General features: G+C 52.6%; 11 protein-coding genes across 11 annotated transcripts; 5 read left to right on the top strand and 6 right to left on the bottom strand.

The window, feature by feature from the left end:
- Nucleotides 1-50: 50 nt before the first annotated feature.
- Nucleotides 51-461, bottom strand: J4E92_008034 (uncharacterized protein; the record flags this gene model as incomplete). The annotated part of the gene is made up of 3 exons (XM_051499391.1): nt 51-248; nt 298-357; nt 411-461. The coding sequence occupies 3 exons, from the start codon at nt 459-461 to the stop codon at nt 51-53; spliced, it is 309 nt and encodes a 102-aa protein (XP_051350640.1).
- A 1,118-nt stretch (nt 462-1,579) lies between these two features.
- On the top strand, nt 1,580-3,544 carry J4E92_008033 (uncharacterized protein; the record flags this gene model as incomplete). Its single annotated transcript, XM_051499390.1, has 1 exon — nt 1,580-3,544. One exon carries the CDS (start codon nt 1,580-1,582, stop codon nt 3,542-3,544), a length of 1,965 nt encoding a protein of 654 aa, XP_051350639.1.
- A 1,074-nt stretch (nt 3,545-4,618) lies between these two features.
- Nucleotides 4,619-5,481, top strand: J4E92_008032 (uncharacterized protein; the record flags this gene model as incomplete). The annotated part of the gene is made up of 3 exons (XM_051499389.1): nt 4,619-4,693; nt 4,770-4,896; nt 4,973-5,481. 3 exons carry the CDS (start codon nt 4,619-4,621, stop codon nt 5,479-5,481), a joined length of 711 nt encoding a protein of 236 aa, XP_051350638.1.
- Nucleotides 5,482-6,835: 1,354 nt separating this feature from the next.
- J4E92_008031 (uncharacterized protein) lies at nt 6,836-7,614 on the bottom strand (the record flags this gene model as incomplete). Its single annotated transcript, XM_051499388.1, has 2 exons — nt 6,836-7,481; nt 7,607-7,614. The coding sequence occupies 2 exons, from the start codon at nt 7,612-7,614 to the stop codon at nt 6,836-6,838; spliced, it is 654 nt and encodes a 217-aa protein (XP_051350637.1).
- A 948-nt stretch (nt 7,615-8,562) lies between these two features.
- HOB3 (BAR adaptor protein Hob3) lies at nt 8,563-9,225 on the top strand (the record flags this gene model as incomplete). The annotated part of the gene is made up of 1 exon (XM_051499387.1): nt 8,563-9,225. The coding sequence occupies one exon, from the start codon at nt 8,563-8,565 to the stop codon at nt 9,223-9,225; it is 663 nt and encodes a 220-aa protein (XP_051350636.1).
- Nucleotides 9,226-10,198: 973 nt separating this feature from the next.
- On the bottom strand, nt 10,199-11,247 carry J4E92_008029 (uncharacterized protein; the record flags this gene model as incomplete). Its single annotated transcript, XM_051499386.1, has 2 exons — nt 10,199-11,205; nt 11,241-11,247. The coding sequence occupies 2 exons, from the start codon at nt 11,245-11,247 to the stop codon at nt 10,199-10,201; spliced, it is 1,014 nt and encodes a 337-aa protein (XP_051350635.1).
- Nucleotides 11,248-12,316: 1,069 nt separating this feature from the next.
- Nucleotides 12,317-13,278, top strand: J4E92_008028 (uncharacterized protein; the record flags this gene model as incomplete). The annotated part of the gene is made up of 2 exons (XM_051499385.1): nt 12,317-12,321; nt 12,423-13,278. 2 exons carry the CDS (start codon nt 12,317-12,319, stop codon nt 13,276-13,278), a joined length of 861 nt encoding a protein of 286 aa, XP_051350634.1.
- Nucleotides 13,279-13,563: 285 nt separating this feature from the next.
- Nucleotides 13,564-14,520, bottom strand: J4E92_008027 (uncharacterized protein; the record flags this gene model as incomplete). Its single annotated transcript, XM_051499384.1, has 1 exon — nt 13,564-14,520. One exon carries the CDS (start codon nt 14,518-14,520, stop codon nt 13,564-13,566), a length of 957 nt encoding a protein of 318 aa, XP_051350633.1.
- Nucleotides 14,521-16,031: 1,511 nt separating this feature from the next.
- On the bottom strand, nt 16,032-16,855 carry YOP1 (ER membrane protein DP1/Yop1; the record flags this gene model as incomplete). Its single annotated transcript, XM_051499383.1, has 5 exons — nt 16,032-16,158; nt 16,208-16,265; nt 16,313-16,376; nt 16,468-16,683; nt 16,805-16,855. 5 exons carry the CDS (start codon nt 16,853-16,855, stop codon nt 16,032-16,034), a joined length of 516 nt encoding a protein of 171 aa, XP_051350632.1.
- Nucleotides 16,856-17,895: 1,040 nt separating this feature from the next.
- Nucleotides 17,896-20,029, top strand: J4E92_008025 (uncharacterized protein; the record flags this gene model as incomplete). The annotated part of the gene is made up of 3 exons (XM_051499382.1): nt 17,896-18,242; nt 18,288-18,602; nt 18,649-20,029. 3 exons carry the CDS (start codon nt 17,896-17,898, stop codon nt 20,027-20,029), a joined length of 2,043 nt encoding a protein of 680 aa, XP_051350631.1.
- Nucleotides 20,030-21,417: 1,388 nt separating this feature from the next.
- J4E92_008024 (uncharacterized protein) lies at nt 21,418-22,787 on the bottom strand (the record flags this gene model as incomplete). The annotated part of the gene is made up of 2 exons (XM_051499381.1): nt 21,418-22,197; nt 22,251-22,787. The coding sequence occupies 2 exons, from the start codon at nt 22,785-22,787 to the stop codon at nt 21,418-21,420; spliced, it is 1,317 nt and encodes a 438-aa protein (XP_051350630.1).
- Between the last annotated feature and the right edge of the window lie 2,374 nt (nt 22,788-25,161).

The raw sequence follows: 25,161 nt of genomic DNA, 5'->3' as shown, positions 1-25,161 counted from the left end.
CGATCGTGAAGTGTCCTGACCATGCGACTTCCTTCCGTGTCCCAGCGCGACTATCCGACTTTCTGCCCGTCTACGTCGATGTTGTACTGTGATGTCGTGTTGTGCGGCGGGAGCCAGTCCTCGGGGTTCTTGTTGTAGAAAGGCCACGGGGGTACGACAACGAGGAATGTGAGCGCGGAGCCGGCGAGGCCAATGTAGAGTGCCATTCGAATGTCTTGCTGCAGGAAGCCAACGATGAATGCGATGATCTGTGTTGTCAGCTTGTTGAAGTGTATCAGGCGGGCGAGGGACACATACACCAGCCGCACCAAGCAGGACAGTGCTCAGCATCTCTGCAAGCCGCTGACCCTCAAAGTCCTGGTCGTGTTAGCACATGCATCAAGTCAGGTAGCGGCGTCGCTGTCGCATACAATCTGGCCCTCGACCGCGTCGCGCACCTGCTCCAGAAGCTGGTCGGCCATGGTGATGGGGTATGCTGGATGTCCGAGTCGTGATCGTTGTATTTGAAGGCTAGGTTGGTGAAGATCGGGAACGGATGTCACTTGGAACTCTACTGAACGTCTAACGGGCCTAACTGTCTCGGAGAGGTGGCATTACCACGAGCCGGGACATCGAGAAGGCAGGGGTCCGCAGCCGCACTAGCCTTCACTAACGGCGCCTCTTGATTTACGCCCAACATTGACGCAACAACAGCATTTGGTACCTGGTTCGCCCTCCCAGGTGCAACAAGAACCTTGGCCGGTTAGGCCGCGGAATGTGCGGCACCACTTTCACTCGCTCTCTCCACAGCGGCCGAGTTCTCGATCAGTCACATGCATGACCGTTTGTCGTTCTCTGAGTGCGTCTGCCCAATCAGAACGGGCCAGTAGGTTCCGTCGCTGCACAAGCTTTTTCCTTGACCCATCGCTCAATCGCGGTATTTGAGTCCCGCACCGTCCCTTCAACAACACTCCCACCGTCCCCTGGACTTCCACCCACCGCACTTCCCATCGACTTTCAACCGCCTCACGATACCAACTGCCAGCAGTCGCGATCGCGCACCTTCCACCCATCCGGCTCTTATCTCCGTGGACCGCCATCCACCACCGCGACTGATCGCTCAAGGGGTCTTTGTTTTTGCAACCGTCCCCTTACACCGCACCTTCTGACGCTACGGCGTCCATATACATACAAACCACCAAGTTGGCGGGACTCTACCTCGACAAGCTTTCCTTCATCCGCCCCTTGCTCGGCACAAAGGCCTGGGTATACGGCGGCGACCACAAGCCACCATAACTCGCCCTAACAGCAAACACATTCATTCGCTACTGCATCACCGTCTCTACATTTCTTCCTATTCCCACAGGGTGTGGAAGTCTGGCTACTGGACTCTGTCTCCCATCGGCTTAGTGTAGGGGACCACCCTACGCGAAGCCATCGTCAAGTTGAGCGCGCCCTAGAGGTGAGCGCTCACAAGCGACTCGCCCGCTTCTGTGGTTCTTGCGCTGCAAGAAGTCGCTGAATCCACCAACAACCTGGCTTAACCAAAGCATACGACATCTGATTCGGAGTCCTACTCATCGCCGCCTGAGTCGCCAATATGACTGACACTCCGAGATCCGAGAACCAAACGAGGTTCAGCACCCCGGTGTCTGACCTCGACGACCACCGCCACCAGCCCGTATCGCTCCCACGAGCCGATGCCACTTCGCCCCCTAGGTCGCGCCGACCGACCTTCGCAAGCGTTCAGGGCCAAGACCGACCCAACATACTCCTCCAAGTCAACGAGGCCCTCGAGGCAGACATCACTCGGCGCGATTTCGAAAGCGCCGTCGTAGACGATGACCAACACTTGGCTCCCGATGCCTACATCCGCCGCGGTTCTCTGGCGCACAGCCCACAGGCCCGACGAGAGACATTCAGGCGCCCGCGCGACCCGGCAGTCGAGCGCCTGACTAGGAGCAGGGCTTCGTCGACCACTTCGCGCTCCGTCTCCCCTCCCAACTCTGTCGACGCATTCGCCGGCCCTAGGCGCCGCGACCGTGCCAACACCCTCCAGAGCCATGCTGGTTCCGAGCTCGAGCTGGGATTGAACAGGACGCTTTCTCGCGGCACTGCGCGCCGTCCGACAATCAGCGACGAGCGTCCTGATGAGCTGCACAACGTTGAAGTTGCATCTGCGCACAGCTCTGCCGAGGAGGATGTGTGCTTCCCTGTGGCCGAGGATACTGGCAAGACTACTAGGTTCGACTACGAAGAGTTGGAGGAGTTTGTCGCAGAGGCTCAAGAGAAGACGCCCATCGGCCAGCCTCTGCGACACAAGGCGAGTACCGCTTCCAACCTTTCCACAAAGCCCAAGGTCTTCTCCGATCTCCGCCCCAAGTCCAGCCAGTCAGGAACACCCAAGACAGACAGCGACGCTTTGAGCCTTAAGAATGCGGACCCTGCGATCCAAGAGAAGCTCGCCGAGGAAGGTCTGTCGCACGTATTCGCGGAGAAGCCGGCGCCAGAAGTGAAGCTCAACCGCTGGACCTTCTTCTCGTCTGAGTTGGACGACACGATCCATGCTGCCGAACTGGGCGGTCTGCTTATGCCCGGCGAACGCTTCCGCGATCTGTTTGACACCCCATCAGACGGCGGCGTCTGGTGGCTCGACATGGTCAACCCTACAGAAGAGGAAGTCTTCGCCATCTCCAAGGCTTTCGGCGTGCACCCTCTCACCCGTGAGGATATCTGCGTCCAAGAGCCGCGCGAAAAGGTGGAGCTCTTCCATCAATACTACTTCGTCTCTTTCCGTTCCTTCTTCCAAGCTGACAAGGAATCGGAGGAATACTTGGAGCCTGTCAACTTCTATGCTGTCGTATTCAAGGAGGGCATCCTAACTTTCACTTTCTGCGAGAGCCCACACACGTTTTCTGTGCGCAAGCGCATCAGCCGTCTTCGCGATTACATCAACCTCAACGCTGACTGGATCTGCTACGCCCTCATCGACGACATTGTCGACAGCTTTGCACCTGTCATTCGGGGCATCGAAGATGAGGCAGATGCGATTGAGGATCAGGTCTTCACTGCGCGCATTGAAGATTCTCGCGCCATTCTTCGATCGATCGGCGACTGCCGCAAGCGCGTCATGCAGCTTCTGCGTCTCTTGGGCGGCAAGGCAGATGTCATCAAAGGCTTCGCCAAGCGTTGCAATGAGTCGTACAGCGTTGCTCCTCGGGGTGACGTGGGCATGTACCTCAGTGATATCCAGGATCACGTCGTCACTATGATGTCCAACTTGGCTCATTTCGAGAAGATGCTCAGCCGCGCACACTCCAACTACCTTGCGCAAATCTCGGTTGATCAAGTCATTCAAGGCAACGACAGCAACGCTACGCTTCAGAAGGTTACGGTCATCGCTACGATTCTCGTTCCGCTCAACTTGATTTGTGGTCTGTTTGGTATGAACGTCAAGGTTCCTGGTCAGGATGGCAGCCTCGGATGGTTCTTTGGCATTATTGGTGTTATTGTCCTTTTCGTTGCTGTCTGCTTGGGGGTTGCTAAGAGGATGCGTTACATTTGATTGAATTTGTCGGTTGGTAATTCCCTGTTTTGTCAGTTGGACACTTTCTGTCTTTGATTCTCCTATGTTCAGTATCGTGGTTTTTCATTCAGTACATGTATTAACGCCAGCGCTGGTGTACCGGAGGTTGTCATAATTCGGGGTCACGTCATACACGATCATGTCGGCATTAGATATACTCTAGATTAGAAAAGTATTGTTCTCGTCGCAAAGCTCTTTGCTGCCAGCACATCGCCTGAGTATGGAATTGGATACATATGTGATGATCACACAGATCGACAACTACGTGTGGCTTTCGGTAGAAGGTAGTAAGAAGCAAACCACACAAGCCGAAAAAGAAGGCGCGCATACCCTGTACAATGAGCCATGAAGCTAGGGATTGGCGTACGCGAATAGACAAAGCAAAAGAATGCTTTACAGTATTGTTTCAGGTGCCGATAGTGCCCATGATGACATCACATGAAACGGCATGCATTGGTAGCGCGTGTTTATACTACCTTGTTCATACACTCACATGACATCCAAAGACGCGATGATAGATGGAAGCGTAGATAAGCCGCAACTCTGTGCTATCACGCGAGCAGACAACCTTGGGACGCGTCCAAGGTGACATTCCGTACCGTTCCTATTCGTTCCGAGGTCGGAAGGAACACTGCCAAACCCAGAATGCGCGGCATACAAGGCGCCGAACAGCAACTGTGCCGATGATGAAAGAAACGTGGTGACGGTGAGCCCCTGCAGTCATGAGGACCAAGTAAGGAAGGTTCCACTCGTTGTCCGCGAGTTCGGAAGCGGTGACTTAGGCTCCTGCCGAGGGGCGGACTAAGTGATCCTTGTTTCGGCGAGAGCATTCGATCATGCAGCGCCTCAGCCGACCGACTCCCTTAAGTACAAACTCTCGCCCTTCCGCCGCTCTCTCACTCCTTGCACAAACCACCAGGACGTTCTCTCTACCCACACTCTCACTTTTACACGTAGACAACACCCAACCGACCGCCCGGCGAATACAGTACTGTTCCTGCACCCCCACGAACACTACACGCCTCAGCAAGGACCCCGGACCGAGAAGGCAACATGGCGGAAATGGCGCAGCGGATACTCATGAATGAGTTCAAGCAGCTCAGCAAGGAGAAGTGGACAAACATCGAGGTGCGTCTTGGTGACATTCCCTCCGGAGTCACAGTCCTAGTGGCGGTGCAGGAGCACCGAGCTAACCACGTCACAGCTCATCAACGAGAACGTCTTTGAGTGGAGTGTCGCCCTGATAGTCATGAACGAAGAGTCCATGTACTACGGCGGCTACTTCAAGGCCAAGATGACCTTCCCTCGCAACTACCCGCATAGCCCGCCAGGTACGTCACTGCCAATACGCGGTTCCAGGGATGGAAGGAGTCGCGAAGCGCAGGGCAAGAGCTAACGGTTTACCAGATTTCAAGTTCATCCGCCCGCTTTACCACCCCAACATTTACCCCGACGGCCGCCTATGTATCTCCATCCTCCACCCACCCGGCGATGACGAGATGTCCGGCGAGACTGCCGCCGAGCGCTGGTCACCCGTGCAGCGCGTGGAGACAGTCCTAATATCCATCCTCTCTCTGCTGGACGATGCCGAGGTTTCCTCACCCGCTAACGTCGATGCGGGAGTCATGCTGCGCAACAAGCCCGAGCAGTACAAAGAGATGGTCAAGAAGGATCTCGAGCTGTCAAAGGCGGACATCCCCACGGACTTTGTCATGCCAACACACGAGACGGCATGGAAGAAAGAGAAGGACGAGGGCGAGTTTGACATGAGCTGGGAAGACAGCGATGCTGAGAGCCTGGACTTTGGTGGCAGCGAGAGCGACCCTGACGAGGATCAAGAAATGGATTCCGACTTCGAGGGCGATGACGATGATGCGGAAGACGACGAGGATGCCGACACCCCCATGAAGCGCTAGACGTTGCCCATGGACTGCTACTCTGAGCCCCTCATCATGCGAATGTCTCATATCCGCATGCCAGGGCTACTTAGGGGTGGGTCCCCAGCGTCTGAAGAGGATTCGGGTTCTGACACCCTCATCCTTGTCCCTTCACCGGCAGTATCACCTACCTCAACACTCCTCTCTTCGTCATCATGCGATTCGGCAGCCCCTACCCCATTTCCCCCTCACCCCCGTCCAACGATATGGTGGACACTCGCGCACTAGGAACTGCGCATTGCCCTCTCACCCCCTTGCCCAACTTTCCATTCCTCGGTTTTCTTCCACGTCTTCATCATAAGCGCGGCGTTCGGTTTCGGCATGGTATTCATGGCGTTACGCCTGCAACGGGCTTTCACGCCTAGGGTTCGGTCACGGTTAGGACGGCATCTACACTGCATAGGAACGGAGTTCTTGAATCATCTTTTCATCATGCGTGGCATGGCTACTTTGGGCTTGCAATTGGCGGCGCAGTGGCTGCATGTGAATGGCCGTAGACTAGGGAATGCATGAATTACACATCTAACCCTCATCATGATATCCCTCCTTGAATTCTCACTGTCTCAAAATGCCCTGTCGACCGTTCTCTGTACCGTGACACTTGCTGGCACATTTCCTACTCGACCCGACCACGTCTTCTGCTACTTCTATTCCGCCCAGCTAGGCTTTATGGTCTTGATGACGGGCGGGATGGAGTCACGCCACTCGTTATCCTTCAAATCCTGAGAATTCGCATCCGGACTCATTCCCATACAACCATCTTTACTGCATCGGTGGTTCCAGTGGCGAACAGCCTCATAACAAACACATTGCCAAGTTTTTTCTCTGGGCCAACCGCAAAATTTCCCGTCGCATATGTCTTGGTCTTTGGAAATTTTCTTGCCGCAAAAAGTCTGGTCGCCGGGGCATATGTATTCAATTCCAGATGCCATCCACTTGCAGGCTTTGTATTCGCTTGTAGATGTGGACGCGTCGCTTTCAGTTTGAGGCATGTTTCTTTCGTACGACGGCTGTGGTGATATTGGATATTTGACACGTGTAGTTCGACGCAGCGTTGAATCGATGGTTTCTCTGGAGATGGAGGGGGGGTTATCCTGGGAGAGTTTGCAATGTGGTTTGTCTTGTACGAGAGTTGAGTGTGAAATATGGCTTATTGCAGAGTGCAGGAATCATTCTCTGTGCGCGCAGCGAATAAATAGTGCCTATGAGTCGTGCAATTATGAGTCTCCAAAAGCAGAGAAGGATGAGTCTGGATACTCTGTCAGGCGGCATGGCTTCGACAGCGTTCAGCTTGTGACTATATCGACTCATCATAGCTATGTTTGTCCAAAAGCTACCATGCTATGCCCATAGCATTTCTGACTCTCTCCATAGTGCTCTCGGCGATCTTTTCTGCTCGTTGTGCACCTTCTTCTGCATGCTCTATGAGCTCCTTCTGATTTCCGCTCATCAATTCTTGATAACATTCTCTTGTATCCTTGATGCCCGAATCCACGGTATCGGCGACCTTCTCTTTCAGAGCCCGCATGCTTAAAGTCTTCAAGTCATTCGCTAGATCTTCCGGCGACGCAGCGAGCGACTCATCGAAATGATACATTAGGTCCACAAGATTTGTCACGCCCGGTCTGGTTTCGCGGTCATAACTCACTCCCTCGATGGAGTCTGTCAATGCCGTCTTCAGCTTGCCGTGTATTTCCTCTCTTGAGTCTGTTATCAAGATGCGACTCTTCGGTTTCGGGTCGCTCTTGCTCATCTTTTTTGTTGGCTCAGTCAGACTCATAACTCGTTTCGCGGGACTCAGAAGTGTTTGTGGAACAGTCAACAGGGGCTGTGACTCTGAGTAGACGTGGTTAAAGCCACTGGCCAGCTCGCGCGTGAACTCGAGATGCTGCGCTTGGTCTTCACCAACTGGAACGTGGGTGGTGTTGTAGAGGAGGATGTCGGCGGCTTGTAGGACCGGGTACGAGAAGAGGCCGAGTCTGAGGGCGTCTTTGTTGTTGGAGGGATCGAGAGGGGATGCATTGGATGGTAAGGAGAGCTTGCTCTAAGACAATGTTAACATAGTGCCTTCCTAGGTCTACTTCAGCGGTGGTGTACCTTCCACTGGGTCATTCGTCCCAAATAGCCCATGCTTGCACCACAACTCAGGATCCACATCAACTCTGCATGCTGCTTCACGCTGCTTTGCGCAAAGATGATGCATCTCTTTGGATCAAGTCCTACTGCCAGTAGACTAGCCAGCATCTCTTTCCGCCATCTTGCCAATTCGCTCGGATCTTGTTTTATCGTAATCGCGTGCAAATCGACTATTGAGAAAAGAAGCGTTGTATCCAGAGATGCCTCATCTTGCAGCTTGACCCATTGCCGCAGTGCACCGAGATAGTTTCCAAGATGCGGTACGCCGGTGGGCTGGATCCCCGAGAATATCACCTGCTTCTGGTTCTTGCCGGCATTCTGTCTCGCTGGCGAGGCGATGGAGTACTTGCGCAGGCAGCCTGAGCATACACGAAAAGGTGAGGGGGCTGCACGCTGCAGCGGTCGAAGTGAAAACATTGAAGTCAGGTCGTTGTATCAAAATCGGAATCGCGGTTGCTCAGCCACCAGAAAGCGCGGCCGGGGTCTTGTAGCGTCGTCATTGTGGCACTGCCGCCCGCCAACAACCACTCGACTGCGCCCAACCACGGCCTCCTTCTCCATTCACGCTACTCTCCCCGCAACACCACGACTACCACCCACGATCCCAGACCTCACTCACCTCACTATACATACCGTCGCCCGGAAGTAGAGGGACTACAGCGCAATCATGTCTTGGACCGGTAAGGAGCCCCTCGACGATCATCCAGGAAGCCGCCGGCTCACCAGACGCAGGGTTCAAGAAAGGCGTCAATCGCGCGACGACGCAGGTTCTTATGAAGACTGGCCAAGTCGAGCGCACAAATGACCGCGACTTCGAGACTGAGCAGCGGTACGCTCTCCAGCACACCAGATGCATACTTCATACAAGAATAAGGCATCCCACCGTAATACCACGACTAACATGACGCCAGCCGGTACCGTACTATGGAGACCGCCGCGAACAAGCTGCAAAAGGAAGCAAAAGGCTACCTCGACTCTCTGCGCGCCATGACCGCCTCACAAATGCGCATCGCCGAAACCATCGACGCCTTCTACGGCGACGCGGGCACCAAAGACGGCGTATCGCGCTCCTACAAGCAAGCCGTTACCGACCTAGACGCCGAGACGATAAAAGCCCTCGACGGCCCCTACCGAACAACCGTCCTAGACCCCATCCAGCGATTCTGCTCTTACTTCCCCGACATCAACGCCTGCATCACAAAGCGCGAACACAAGCAGATGGACTACGACCGCATGCGCGCGCAAGTCCGGAAGCTCACCGACAAGCCCGACAAGGATGTTACCAAGCTACCGCGTGCTGAGAAGGACGAACAACTCGCCAAGGCCGCGTACGATCAACTCAACGACACCCTCACAACTGAGCTGCCCCAGCTCATCGACCTGCGAGTACCATACCTAGACCCCAGTTTCGAGGCGCTGGTCAAGATTCAGTTGAGGTTCTGTGCGGAAGCCTACTCAAGAATGGCGCAAGTGCAGCAGTATCTGGATGCGAACACAAGAGATCAGTATGCACAGGGCGAGCTGGATGCGCGGGTGGAAGAGGTGTTGCAAGAGATTCGGGACTTGAGTATTGCGGGTACTGTCTAAGAGCTGGAAAGGAGAACATGTTCTTTCTTTATCGTACACGGTAATTTCTGTGGCGTCAGACTCGTTGGTTTTGCGGCATTAGTTGGGTTGCGTAAGGATGAACGAAGGATTTCAATGGAGTCCTTACCTTGATCCATAACACTTGGTTTGACCATTATGCCGTGAGCGTCATCAGTGTTGAATTGCCAATCTGCGTGACCTACAGAGAGAGTCGGTGGATCTCTACCTGCTCACTCACGAATATGACAAGGTCAGCGGGTCTGCCAAGGGTCTTCTTTCGATGCGTCAGAAGAGGATATGAGTCAAGAGAATTTGGCCAGAGTCAACACATCTTGGTGTAACGAGCACATACCAAGCGTGGCGATGGTCAGTATTTGAATCGAAATTCTGTTTCTTTAACCTCTACTTCCTACCGATACTGTTTCTGTACTCATAAATCTTCACAGCAGTGCCCATCAAAACTCAACGCCTATATCTCGTCGGAACACCAACGTTTTTACAAATCTCCACAATACCCATCAACACTGCACGCCTAGATGGCTACTCCGACCGATAACCAGCCAGTCTACGGACACGTCATGGAGGATCAAGAGCGTTATAGCTGTCCATTTCCCAGTTGCGACAATGCGAAAATCGAGTGTGGGAAGTGGGTTGGACGCGATGAACATACATGCTGCATGGGTCACCAGAGAAAAGAGGTATGGGTATGTGACGCTGTATCAGGGTCGTGGGGACCCTATCACAACCGCAAGCCACACTTCTGTAAGGAGGTAAATCCGAAGGAGTCACAAGAGTGTAAAAGAAAGGACTCTGACGGTAATTGTAACGGACGGCGTCCAAGAATGTGAAGGGTCAGGGAACGATTGAGGTAACAGTAAGGGTAGATCTGCGACAGTAAGTACAGATTCTATCAGCTGATGGGGTACTCTTCATCTGATACGAATATTTCATTGATAACGACGTTAGGCTATGATCAAGTTGATGACTCTTCAACCTTCTTGCATGTCTCTGCGATGAACTTTATATCCTTGAATACTGGAGTAAATCGTTCGAGATGACCCTTGAACACACACGACGCGCCGACATCAGGCTCTTGAACGTCCTTCGACAGTTCTACAGTGACATCCTTCTCCCAGCCATCCGCATAACGAGCCTTCTCCCTCTTGACGCTCACTTTGATACTCCTACCATCCACCTTCTTAACCTTGCCAGCAATTCGAAAGCAGCACCCGCTGCTCGGTTCGACAGTCTCCGGATCCTTGAGAACGTCGAGACTCTTAGGCCAGCCCGTGGGAGGGGAAGACCCGGTACCGAGACTTCCACTGAAGCGATAGTGCCCGTATACCAGAGGCTTCAGATTCTCTGCCCACACCGTGTCCTGACCGGTAATTGCAACGTTAACTTCAGTGCTCAGAGGAGATTCCCACGGCCAACCACATGGCAGTATCTTGAAAGGATCGAAGTCCGAGCCACCCATTCCGAAGTCTGTAAAACTCCGCTCGACGCGTATGACCGTAGCAGTGAACGCTATGTGTATCGGACTTAGTCTCTTGGTGAAATGAGAATCGTCCAGCGCCTCTGCGAAGTCTTCGAGTTTGACAGTAGGTGCGCTTTGATGAGACGCGCTGACAACGGCACCATCGGTCGCTTCCCAGAACCTGCAGCTACTGCTCCTTTCGTTCATCTTCATCATGCCTTGATTCGGAACCATGGCCTCGTATTCGTATATACTGGGACCACCTGGCTGGTCGTTGTCCAGAAGTCGTTCTAAGCTTGAGTTTCGTTCCAACCAGGATTTCGGTAGGTCGCGCAGACCAGCTCTCAGGGCAGGATTCTTCTTAAGTATATCGTTCCGACCTATCATCCCCTTGAAGACGATGAAGTCTTCGATATAATCATAGTCTTCATCGTATGCTTCTTGTATTGTCTTGCCTTTGAATTTACCGAAGGTGAAACGGTAGGGACCGCGGCTCTTGGGTGCTGCGCGCGTCTGGGTACGTCGCTTCTTGGAGGACTCGGCATTGGAGGATGCGGCTGGTTGTCGCTGTCGCTTGACGCCGGAGCTCATCGTGGGTATCAGAAGAAGTCGTTCGCTTGAATACGAGATCGCAGAAAGGCAAGAGGAGAATTTTGCAGAATTAAGTTCGGACCTGGAGAAGAAATAGTCAAGCGCTACAGGCGAGGAGATCTCGATCGCATATCACGGTATGCATAGGAAATTGTGCCGCAACTTAAGTAAGGGTACGCGGCTCGAAGCTACGCGCAACGCGTTGACGATGTAGAGCACCTGCACGACGCGTTGCTAAACCACCAACAGTGATACACCCTGGAGAAAGCAAATGGGAGATGAAGTCGACAAGGAGCTTTTGGTCAATACTTGAAGACACTACCGCGGCACGATGTGAGGGTCGAGCCGACTAGTCGTCCTCGCATGTGCACGGCGGTGACAGCCGTTTGAAAGTGGGGGCTGACGTGGCCCGAGCGTGTGCTGCAAGGATCCCTGAACGTGTCACGGTGATTACCATTCTACCTGCGTCACCTACCTTCCACTCGGAAACTGCGTGTCGTCCCTCAATGTGTGACACTCTGAATGGAAGACCCGCGCTGAAATCGACGACGCTTCGTGCTGTCGTTGTAGCTATCGCCTTGCGGGACCTCATTCCATCCGCAGGACCATCCAATCTATTCCTTTCTTTCGAGAGGGGACGGACGAGGAAGTGACGAACTCTGGTGCAACGTAGGGTTGCATAAGTGCTCCTTCCCGGGTCCAATTCCGCGGGGCGAGGTCTGGGATGACATAGGTGGAGCAGTCGAAGTCTCGGTAGTGTCTACCCCCTTGTGTTCTCGTCCGTATAACCTACTGCAGCCCGCACTTGCAACTACCCAGAGTTATCTCATAACATTCTTTTTACATATCAATTTATAGTCAACACTCAACAACCCCAAGCTATGAATAACTCCGACGATGACGCACCAATAGTTCAATGGAGACCTCGACATAAGAACCAGGCATCTGTCTTATCGCCCGCCAAAGATTCTGGTATCAGGAAGTCATCCGGGAAGCAATCGTTATCGCAGTCTTCTCTGGAACATGCAGTTCAAGCCTGTGAAGCAGACACATCAGACGAAGTGTACGAGTTCGACTTCGGAAAGCATTGCGGCCAGACCATCAAACAAGTCGCAGACACCAGCCCCAGCTATTTGCTCTGGTGTCTGAACAACGAGGACATGATGGAAACGAGGATCGACCTAGCCGATGGCTTTAAAGCTTTATCGAACGACTTCCTCAACTCGCAGTCTAGTTCCCTGCGCGAAGCCATGCGGAAGAGGGGAATTCATCCCCATGACATGGCGGACGCTCTCATGGTAGAGGGACAAGATGATCACGGGAACTTTTGGAATATCACAAAATGGGACAGGGTAATCGCACAGAACGTGGGCCCTGAGTTTGAGCAAGTCAACATAGGAGGCTCACTGCCGACCACGATAATTTTCACCGGCACCATCGTCAGAGTAGAGCAATGTTGGGCCGACGAAGGCGAAGACGGCCTGATGACTTTCACGATACTGCCATGTGGCTTTCCCCGGAGCGAAATCATCAAATGCCACTTCATCTCTTCAGCTACTGCGCCCTTGTACGAGGAATTGCCAGATATGCTCTATAAGACGTATAAAGTCATCGGCAAGTTCTGCAGTCCCGGTCTCTACAGCAGCATCCACGACATCAAGAGCATCGAACTGGCGAGGAATCCGGAACCTGCTAGTCTGAAGACTGGCATCTGCTGGAAGTTTGAGGGCCGCGTCACCTATGCTTGCATCAAGCCTTTGTTCGAGTCCGTCTTAGTCACGTACCTTGAGGTTGATCGTGATGCACGATTTCCTGTGTACGCCAAATTGTTAGAAGGCGCGCCAATACCAACAGTCGGGAAACTTTATCGTGCAAAGGGTATCACAATCCCGGAAGACGTCAGTGAACATGGTCTAGGAGAGACCAATTATTACGCTAAATGGCTTGAAAAGCTTCCGGAGCCTAATCCTAGCAAGGCAATCTAGCACAGACACTGATAAGCGAGCAAATTGAATTCTGTGGGAAAAGAGGAGATGACATCTTCAAAAGTTTTATTAATGCCCTAGGGTGGGTTTCGTTGGCATCTTTCTGGAGGAGAAAATATAATACCAACAAAGCATAACCTTGAAAGAAACACGAGCAAATTTGTGCCACCCATGTCCGTCCCGATTGAAAGCGTATCACGAGCACCTTGAACGCTCTTCAACCTTTTCACATCCCCTTCTCAACATCCGTACTGTAATAGATCCTTTCCATAGTTCCCTAGCGCATTATGTCCAGTCCCGCTCCCAAGCTTCTTCATCAATAACACCCTCGTAGTAGACTTCAACAGGAGGTTCTCCCTCTTCCCATTCTCGTGGCTCCCGCCTTACATCGTACAGGACGACGCTGTGCTTGCCATCGTAATCATTTTCCTCTCCAATGACAGAGTATTCTTCGTGGATGTCCTCGGTAGAGTCCATACAAGGACCGACATGCTGTTGCATTTCAACTCCTACGTCTTTGAAGAAACTCCGGAAGAACGGAGTTTCTTCAATCGGAGCATCTACCAACGCGACATACACTACGATAGCATCGTTGGACAATGGGGGAAAAGATAACGAAGGAGCCTTCTCAGGATCGTGCCGAGCGAAATACATGGCCGCGGAGTTGGCAAAGTTGGCAATGACCTCGCATGCTCGCTCGGAGTATTGGTGGTATGGCCAACCCGTTTTGCCATATTGGTCTGCATCCGATTTCCGCATGATTTTGTCCACCTTCTTTACGCTGACTTTCTTTGATCTGGCTTCTTCGCACACTCTGCAAATCTTGCTGATAACCTCACTGTTACCGTCCATTTTATCCCATGACCGTTCATTAACGATGATACGGGGGACTCGCATTGCTTGCGGGACTCGCTGTGCTTCAACGATAGATTTCATCAGATGTGCAGCCTCCGCACAAATTGCTCGACACGTGAGATGAATGGGCGTTATGGATTCGTAGTTCGTGATGGCAACGTATCGATTCACGAATCGAAAGCGACGTTGGCAATCTGCCGCATATTCGTAGATCATAAGACGCAGCTCCTTTGGTAGATCGAGGAAGCGGTCAAATGACCGGGGCCGACGTGGATTTAGCGCAAGTTCTTCGTAGTACTCCCGTGTGTCTTCGTTCATGTCGTCGCTGTTGCAGGTATCGGAGTGTTCTTCCTCAGAGTCGGACGATGTTGAAGGTGTATCGCGCATGGCTTCAGACCAGATTGCATGAGCCTCAGAACGGATTGCATCAGTCTCAGAACGGATTACAGCAGTCTCAGAACGGATTGCAGCAGTCCTGGAACTAATTACAGTGGTCCCAGAACGGATTACATCATCCCAAGAGAGGGATGCTTCAGTCCTAAAAAGGGATGCATCTCTCCAAGAAAGAGATGTAGCACCCCAAGAAAAAGATGCATCATTCCTAGAAACGGATGCAGCAGTCCTGGAACGGATTGCAGCAGCCCTGTAACGGATTGCAGCGTTCTTAGAACTTATGGCAGCAGTCCTAGAACGGATCGCAACAGTGGTGGTTCTAGAGTTTGAGTCGTTGTCGGAATTCGAGTTGTTGGAAGTCGAGTCGTCGGAAGTTGAGTCGTCGGAAGTTGAGTTGTCGGAAGTTGAGTCGTCGGACATCGAGTCGTCAGTAGAATCCTCACTAATGGTTGCGGGATGGATGGCGGTTAGGTGTCTCAGGAGGAGCGGTCAAGTCCCCTGATGGAACCCAGGCGACTGTCGCGAGCTAAGGTCATTACATAATCAGAGCCACTCGGGTCTTATTGGTGCCAACCTAACAAGCCAATTTCCGGCCCCACAATCCCGGGGTCTGAGGAAATCTGTAATCTTGGCTCATCAGCGCGGCACGATGCCTGAGGCCATTGAATAAGCGGTTCATATACCTATGTAGGTATGCTTTCTTAGCGCCCGTTCGGTTGTAGTCTGTGTAATAATGGTAGATATTATGACGACACAATCAAACACCGTGATGACAGGCATGAAGCTATCGAATCTGGCTTATTGTTTACATCTAGGACGAGTTAATTTGGACTTTTCTTGGACTCATGATGAACAGGAATATGGGGATACCGTACATGATCCGGCTGCCAAAGCCGAGTGCGTCTGGGACAAACGTTAGTTTTCTGACCGCAATGTACATCCCACCACTAAGGATCGTAGGCAATGTAATGTTGCTGAGTAGGATAGCACAACGGTATCCCAGTCGCTACGGATAGCCAGCAACTTCAGATCCATCCATGATAGCGTATGGTTCTTTAGACAACTCTTGTATTTGAGTTATCAGGAAAGTCGCTGAAGGTTCCTTTCCATAAACATGAATATGAGACCTTGATTGAAAATGGTAATGAATATGTAACTCATTCTAGCCAGAGGGCTAGCCAGACTCGGTACATCATATTATTGCTCACAAGCGATCCACCAAAACCCACTGCCAAAGACCACAACTTCCTACCCGATTGGTTCCCTTATGGGCAAATGATCATGAAACGTAAGGATGCCTGCCTCTTCTTTCGTACGTCAACCCTGTCATGAACGCTATCCGTAGCTCGTAAACCATTGTCCATACAGCGTTTCCAAGCTGCAACAGCCGCACACCTTGAGAAGCTGGGTCTCTCATGCACAGCAGAGGTTATATCCCGAACTTCGTCCTTATCATTATCGTCTAGCCGTGCGACTGCCAGAAGAGTGTTATGCTCGCGACTGCTCTACGAGGCATGAGGCTTGCCAGCTGAGTCGGCCTTGGCACGGAGGTCGGCAGCGGTGGAGCCTGTCGCGGAGAAGTAGCGCGAGAAGACGGGCTGCAGGAATGAGCGGAAGACGATCTGGGCACCACTAGGGAGTGTAAGCTTGTATTAATGTGCGCGATGGGGCTGCTACATACGCAGTCTGGGGAAGAGACATCCAGAGGATAAGGACAAACTTGAAGGTGTAGTAGAAGGCTGCGGACGTCAGTTGCGGATCATGCAGACGATCTGGCTGTACTTACGGAACCAGTAGACGGCATTCACAGCGCTTTCGAAGACGGTCAAGAAGGCAAAGGTAACCCAGTACTGCGGCATCGCATTAGCCCCATCCCAAGTTTATTGTGGACACAATTTGGCCAGCTGTCTTGCCAGCGATAAGAAAGCGGGGTACACATACAGTCAACCACTGGGTGTCATCGACCTTGCTGGCGCTGAAGAGGGCTTCGAGCGAGTAGTAACCGGGAATGATGAATCCAGCAATGTTGACGAGGAACTCTCCGGCAATGTTGAAGAAGATGAGGAAGAAGTAGAGACCAGCGAGACCAAGGATCATGTAGACCTTGGGGACCGATGTCTGCTTCTCAAAGTTGTTGAGTGCGGGGTACTTGGACAGCTGGAACACGACATCGTCAGTAAACGTGGCTTCATATCAAAACCGTTGCTTTTCCTGTCGGAATCGTCGGGACAAGGCGTATTTTGACAATTGTGCCTTGTGCAGAAGCGAGAGCGCTTACCTCCTTGTCGAGCTGCGACAGCTGGGCCTGGGCTCTATCCTGGACAGACATGTTGAGGGCTGTTGGGGGGTTGGGTGTGATGGGTTGCAGAAGGGTGGGATGCAACGGGTTGTGGTTGAAGAAGCAGAAGGGCTGCAATGTGTTCAGTAGGTAGGGAGGAGCAGGAACGTGGAGCCTGGAGATTGTGGGATGGAGGAAGTGGGCTCGTCATCGCTAAATACGTCACCGCCTTTCACGAGCCAGCCAGAACGCAGCAATGGCATGCCGATGAGACAAGATCGCGTGCATCGGTCCAGCCGTTCGAGGAAGCCGTATCCCGGGCGTTGGTAATGTCGCATTCACCTGTCTCTTTTTCCTTTACATTGGCAATTAGAGAGTAGTGCGATTGCACGGGCATTATGACGACTTGCACGTGACCGTTGAGGTCCAAGCGCGCCGGCCAGTCTCCGTTGCTGCAGGCGTGACCGAGTTCAGACGGAAGCGTAAACATCCAATTCCTATCCCACAACAAACCCGCTCGAGGGCGACCGACGACGCCTACGACCCTTGTTGGAGCCGGATATTCTTCTGCGGAGCATTCTACCACGTTGGTGACATCCTATCTGCCGGAACAACGTGTTGAGCTAGTCCCTGGCCCAAACAAACAAACCCGCCAGCCCCGAAAACAGCTGCGACTCGAGCTACACGCGAGCAGCGCCATCAGCCTACTCACGACACCTTGGTCTTCTTGGGATTACCGTCGCGTACTTTAGACACTCTGCCGACTGTGTTGCCGCCTCCTCAGCGCCGTTGCCATCGCATTGTTTTGGTGTAAACATACGGAAAATCTGCCAGCCGGCGTCCGCAACATGACCGATATCCGCCGGTCACGATCGAATACGTCAATGTCTACGAGAAGCAATCGTCCTCTTTCACGCGCGTCGACGACGAGCGTGCATTCGTTCGAGCAATTCCAACAACCGCAGCAACCGCGGCCCAACCAATTTCCCCAGCAGCCGCAGTATCATGCTCCATTCACTACCAGTGAAGCGCTACAGCCTGCATTACTCCAGGCCGCGCAACAGGTCAGCGCGCAGGACCAGCTTATCAATATGAGTCTAGAAAGTGTTCAGCAGTATCTTGGTTACCCAGCCGACCCAACCGCGTCTCACCCTCAACCGAACGGTCAGCCCGCACAACCCGATCACCATGCCTACCAGAACTCCCTCTCTCAGCATTCACAACATTCGCAGCAACACAGTTTCATGGCGCCGCCGATGGATACGGAGGATAAGAAAAAAAGGCCGTCGACCTCAGGTGCCGCGACCAACGACAAGGAATTGCGCCAGCTGCTGAATCAGAACGAAGGCCGCAACCTCAAGGAGGTCGCAGCTGAGGTCATCCAGAATGACAGAACATCCAAGGCAGAGAAGTCGAAACAACTGTTCGCCATGTTATGGTAGGTACTTCGCCTCCACGCAGGAACAGTGCTAACGCGCCCCAGGTTACAGTCTGTCTGCCGTGTTGCGAAGACGTCAGTACCGCGCAACCGCGTCTACTCCAAGTACGCAGAGCGCTGCGGCACCGATCGCGTTATCCCCCTGAACCCAGCATCTTTCGGCAAGCTCGTTCGCGTCATTTTCCCCGGCATCCAGACCAGGCGCCTCGGTGTTCGCGGAGAGTCCAAGTACCATTACGTCGATCTCGAACTCATCAACGACAACGACAGTGGCGAAGAGGCACGTCGGGGCAGCAACGGCCCCGCTGCCCATCATGCTATGAAGCGTCAGGCTTCTGGGACACCGAGACTCAACCTTGAGTATGTGCCTTCCACAACTTGGTGTGCCAATTGCTAACAGCTTCAGTGCTATCCCCCGGTTACCTGCAGACAGCGCACATTTTCCACCACGAGAGGCACGCGTGGAGCCGCAGAACACTTACTACACTCCAGCCTCGTCCCGCGGCGTCTTGTTCACCGACATCTACTCGTCCAATTTCTACCCATCTCACGCGCGTACCAAGACGTCGTACGAGCACGAGCTCAAGTTTCCAACGCCAGATATCCTCGAAGCTCCAGATGCTTTCGTAGTCGAATTGCCTGACATTAAACCCTATTTACCAGCGCGTACCGATCCCGATTCCGCCGATAATCTCGTCGCCATGTACCGCTCACATGTCGTTTCGCTGGTCGACTCAGTGCGATACTGCAAGGAGAAGCAATTCTTCCGCCTCTTTGGTACTTTCCACGGGACATTAACTGTGCCAGTGCAGAAGTTGTTCGCTTCACCCGAACTGGCTCCATGGATCAAGGAGTGCGACTGGATGATGTACCAGAAGATGATTCGCAACGTTTCCCAGCTCACCCTTCAGGTAGCGCCACCGGCAGTATTAAAATTCCTCGACAACGTTGCAAAGACGTTACATGCACATATTGCCGCCAAGTTCGCGCCGCTGCCCATACATGTACTCGAAGCAAAGCTGGAACCCGCTACATTGTTCGCACATCTTCTCCGACAGATGCTTCGTGTGAATTCCGCTGCACACGCAGCAGCAGTCATGCTCACCGCAGAGAGCCATCGCACCCAGATGTTTGCTGACTGGCTGGAGCACGTCAACATCAAACGCATCATTGCCAACGAATTGCCCGCCTCCTGTGCGCACGAGGAGGTTTACAACATCCTAACTACCGAGATCCGCTCGATGCTAGGCCCGCTACCACAGGAGATCCAATTGCCTTCCGGTACCATTCATCGCGCAGCATATCCCGACCCACCCGCAGATCCTTCAGAGTCCGTCATCGATCGTATCGCAGCATTCTTGACACAATTGCCGTCCCGCTTTCCTGGCGCACACGCTCGCACGATCATGCACTGCATCAGTGCGCTTGGTTCGGCCGCCATACGCGAGATCACCGTCGAGAATGGAATCAGTTTCCAAGGTTGGTGGCTCACCAAGGTCTTCGTGGATGAGATGGCGCAATGGTTAGCTTCACTAGGTGGGTTTCTAGGCCATGCGCCCCCAGACTGGAGCTCGTCCAACTACTCGCCTGTAATGGGTGAATCCCTCAATGCGGCCATGACCAACGGTGGCAGCGGCAGCAACAACGAGAGCAGGTATAGCAGCCTGGAAGCCGACTTTGGACCAGATCAATCCTTCATATCCAACGCTAGCCATGTCACCATCCAGGACAATGGGTCAAATCAGGAAGGTGAGTTTATTCATTCACAACTTAGCCTCACATGGTAGTTGACTAACGCAAGATCATCAGTCAATGCTGGACGATTTACTCAACCATCATCACAATACAACATGAGCTTTCAGTACGAGTACGACATGAACACTTCCCAACAAGAGCCAAACCATGACGATAGTGGTATAGGCCTCGGCCTCGGCGTACAGGAAGACGGCATTGACGCCAAGTTTGCGTCTCATCTATCTTCAGCTCTTTCGCAGAGCGTCAGCTAGCCTGACGTCCCTGTCTTTCAGATATTCTGATACTTTTGCCCATGCGTTTATGACGCCTCTGAAGTCACGACTAACGACGAACCGTGCCCGACATGGCCTGTTAATATCTCATAATTCTTTGTACTTTAGGATTGCGTACGCACTCACGGATCGGTGTTTACGGAAATAGTTCGGCGTTTCCATCTTTGCATTTTGGGTTTGCAATACAGGCGTTTGGAACGATATACCGCCTTTATGGCCTGGGTCTGGTGTTAGATGCAGCTCTGCGGTTCCCCTGCGCAGTGTTGAATTGAATTGTTACATCATGACAGACGTTCACAACCGCCTTCCACAAGAGCTTCGCGAAACTAAGGCTCACCCCTTTCGCCTCTGAAACGAGAGGTTGAACAAGTGCATAATGCTGTACCAGCCTCTTCAAGTTCGATCGATCACGTCCTGTCAAGACCCAGCGGAACTAGAAGGTACTTTCTCACAGCGAGATTTCATGTCAGCTAACAGCACAAATGTGGTCACCGCTAACACCACACGGCCTACCAAGACAAACCTCATCTCCGTTTACTCCGTTAGACCTACATCGCCTGTTCCCGATGTCTGTCCTACATGTACTCTGTAGTTTCTCTCCTGTTACACTAGCTGACATAACCATCTGACCTCTGAAAACGGTCAACATCGGCACTCGACCGCCGCGGCTAACGCAACCCGATCAAAATGGCTCGTCGACCTCCTCAGTCGCCTGACCACACTGATCTACAAGAAGGAACTCGATCTCTGATATAAAATCGTGTGTCGATCGTGACCGGTCGTCGCACGATGATGGATCACACGATGGACTCTCACCGCTCGTTCATTGGGTTTCAGGAGTCGCGATCACCTTGGCACAGAGTCTTTACCTTTCGTGCTGTGGCGATATGTTAGGATAGGGGAAAGATCACTGCAGTTGTGCTCGCGTGGACACTTTTAGCAAATGCAGCCGAGAAGCGCAATGCATCATGATAGGAGACAGGACGGGACTGTTGTGTAAAGTATGATACAAATGTAAGATTTCGTTACACGGAAAGGATCCCTGCTAACGGTAGCCTGTGTGGCTAACAAGCACTAGAAGACAACAGAATATTTACTAAACCCCTTCATGCGCGGCGCCGCGAGCATGAGTAGACACCACGACACTCCTACTGCCTGCCCCGTGTCCTCCTTCTCCTATGGTTCCACGTCGCGCAGACGTCCTTGTTGGCGCTAGCATCCAGTCCTGCTTTGGAGGTGGGTACCCAGTTCTTGTAGATCAGGTAGCTGTAGTCCCATCGTGGATCGTTGAGCTGTGTCCTCCACGTCCAGAAGATCCAGCCCTCAGTCTTCTCATACAGTCGCTGCTGGGCAATGAACCAATCCTTGTAGAATTGTGTTGTGGAATCGAGCTTCCAGTCAAACTCGGTGCTGTACTCGTTGTTGACGGTGAGGCTCCATTCTTGGACGATCTTGGGGGTGTCGCCGTCGGTCAGGCGGTTGTCAGTGTGGCATGTGTAATACATGTAATCGCCCTGCTTGGCGTCGGCATTGATCGCCGTTACAGCTCCGCCGACGTAGTTGTGATCGTCAAAGATGACCTTGGAGTCTGATGGGAGGTTGGATTTGGGGTTGCCGGCGCCCCATAGAGAGTCCATGAATTGGACGTGAAGACGCTGGTCGTCGGGAATCTTAAGAGAGTTCTCGGCGTCTCGGACAGCCTTGAGGGCTTGTGGGTAGTACTTTTGAGTAAGAGTGTCTTTCTCGGCTTGGGGCATACCGCCCTTATCACGCGATGTCTGCGGCTCGTTCACGACTTCAATGATACCGACTGCGGCCTTGTATGAAGGAGTGTTGTGAATACGCTTGGTCATCCATTCAAGCCACTTGGCTGCGCGGTCGTAGTTGGCTTGTGAAAAGAATCCTGGAAGATACGCTTCAGGGAGACACTGTGGTGGATGTTAGAGTCGAGTCGAGGAATATTGGAGTGTTGAAGGCTTACCTGTCCAGTAAATGCATCGCCGACCTTTTGCGAACCGGGAGCGCCGTGGAGGTCAATAACGACGAACATGCCCAGTCCTGCAGCCTTGTCGATAATATCGTCAAGATACTTCAGATTCATCTCGGGGAAGTGCTCGCTGCTATCCACTAGGCTGTGAAGACTCCAATATCCAATCGGAATGCGAATGGTGTTCAAACCAGCATCGTGCATGGATTGAATCATGCTTGGTGTGATCCAGCGAGCGTAATGAGCGTCGAATGCATCATTCGCTTGAGACTGTCCAAGCTTATTGACACAGTCAAACTCGGAGCAGGAGTCACCGCAGCCCATCTCTGACCACTCTTGATTCATCAACCATGGCTCCGAGAGTAGCCATCCACCGAGGTTGACTCCTCGAATCTTCGGACTAGGAAGATTAGGGGCACGTTTGCTCAGGTCGCCGGTGGTGCGGTTGAAGGCAGCAAGATCGCGGTCCGCGGGCATCCATGCCTGTGCGCCGGCCGCGAACAAGCAAGCCAAAAGAGACGAACTCTTCATTGTGAGGAGGATGTAATGATTGGTTGCAGTAACGAAGTTGCTTTTCCCAGCCTGAAACGAAAAAGGGTGCCTGGAATGGAGCTGCTGGAATGAATGTCCAGTTGCTTGACTGTTACACTGTGCGACCAGAGGACTATTTAACTTATTCACGGGCCTTCAGCTGATCGTACTAGACGGCACGTAGTTCACTACATCGTGAGTCTCCAAGAGGCAAATTGCCAAAGGGGCCCCTAGCTGACGACAGAGGCGCAGCCCAGTCACCCAATCCGAGATACTTCACCGGTCCCGCGTTCAAGTTGATGGAGTCGCTAGCCCCCAAATGTAGTCTTCTGTCCGAAGATCTTTCGAATAACCTATAAGCCACTCTAGTACACCAGGGGTAGCGTTCACGATGTCGTACGAGAACATGTAATGAAGTCACATCGTCCGTCCGCGTTTGTGTAGACTAGTCATGGTAGTAGTGAAGTTGATGCATAGCACACTGTTAGTATGATCAGGCGGCCACGGGTTCTCTGCAAGGTGGATCGAAACGGCTCGCCGACTGGGGGTTTGCCTCGTCGCCTGACACCATGGCAGCTCCGTGAGATTTGGGGAGAGTATGAGGGGCTAGAATATATTTTAGTATTTGGACAGTCAGCGACCTACTTTAGGCCATATGAAGAAGGAGGTGTAATAAATGTTTTCGGCTAGTCCCAAGTGCGAAAGCCAGAGACTGAGATATAACTCTCATTCGCTGATAGCAGGAGGAGTGGAAATTACAAGGGCCTAGCCGAACCGAGGCGGTCTCAGAAGAAGAGGCGGAAATAAACAAGTCCAAGAACCGAAGGCTTTCGAGCAGTTGGCCCTTCACCCTGACCTGCAAAGCGGCCCGGCGCGCGGATCCTTACTCGAACTGTCAACACACCCCGCTAGTTCAGACTCCTCCGACTACTCTCTATTCAGGTAGAAAGTCTGGGGACAGATGCATACTGGAGGCGTGACCATGTTGTTAACGCGATGTGATGACGTGCCAAACTTATCGTCTCTTCTCAGCCTCGCAACTGGGTTACGTCTGCCTTGCTGACCATCGACCCCATATGCTTACCATAAGCCATCGTATTCGGTCGCCGGCACTGTCCTTCCGCGGCGGGCCGTTGTGGCGTTAGGATCCTGAGAAGTTCTCGTATTTGCGGTGGAGAACACATAGTTCAGCAAGCCATGTCTGTGGGAAGGTTGCCTTATTCGCAGCTTAACGGCTGCTGCAAGCCGTCCGTCAGCCGGATATGCAAGCTTCCTGCAGCATCGTCCGGAAACGTTCGTTCTTGACTTCAGCCACATATTGTTAGTTCCCACGGCATGACTGGGGAAGAATGCTTCCAACTGCCTCGAATCAGCTCAAGTCTCAAACGCGCTTTGGTTGACGATTTTAGTTTCGAGTAACTTGCCTAGGAGTCATCTTCACCAGTCAGACCTCTGTTGCGGTCAACAAGGTAGTCTAGAGTCACGCGCCTACAGGACCTCCTCCGTGGAAAGGTATCCGGATCGTCATGGTCGTTGGCCCCTAGCGTTCATCAGCGGTCTCGTGTTCGCGTTGTGGGGCGTAAAGAAGTCGAGCGTTGGCCTCGGCAGATTTGCAGGTGTGTCAACACCACCCTTCCGTAGCGTCGCGTTAGCCGGATCAAGGGTAGTTATGTACAGTGACACGGATGGTCCCTGCAGACGGGCGCTTGGGTGGATTTCATGGGGAAAGCAAGGCTAATCAGGCAGGTTGGACGTTCCTGCGCTGTGTGACGTCACTTTGCTTTTGGTTAGGGCTTTGCCGATCGAGACCGAGCCGAGTTTTGAGGTCTCCCTCCACGTGTTCTGGGGTAATCCAGATACCTGGTACGGGGATGGCGAAGTCGATCAGGGAGCGAACTAATATAATTTGTAAACGTCGGGCATCATTCGACGATACTTTACGCCGTCGGACTGCGACAGTTGCGAGCGTCCTTCAGAAATACTTAGGTCATTGAGCCTGCGTTATCGTTCCTTTTGTCCAGGAGTTTCATCATGAGTTATCCATCTCGGGTGTCGGTTGGCTTTATTTAGCTTTCTTGCCACACTCCCAAGCTGTTACTAATGAGTGGGCTGAAGATCAGCAGTAGTTCTTATTTCGTTCATTGACAATCTCCTACCGATAGTGGTAATTTTGATCTAGATCGAAGAACAACGCAAGCGATAAAGAGTCTGGTGGTACTCCTGAACTAGGCTGATCTCCTTTCTGTAACGTCTTTGATAATTACTAGCGCTCAATTTGCCATCACCATCAAGAGTGCGAGACAAATGTTTGTCGTCCGCTTGGAAGAACGTTGACATGAATAACAAATGACTCGAACAAACAAGATGACGAAAC

Source organism: Alternaria infectoria, assembly GCF_024043175.1.
Source record: "Alternaria infectoria strain BMP 0036 chromosome Unknown scaffold_14, whole genome shotgun sequence".
NCBI classification, from domain to species: domain Eukaryota; kingdom Fungi; phylum Ascomycota; class Dothideomycetes; order Pleosporales; family Pleosporaceae; genus Alternaria; species Alternaria infectoria.
The sequence above is the reverse complement of the archived record's forward strand: the minus strand, read 5'-3'. Positions and strand labels throughout refer to the sequence as shown.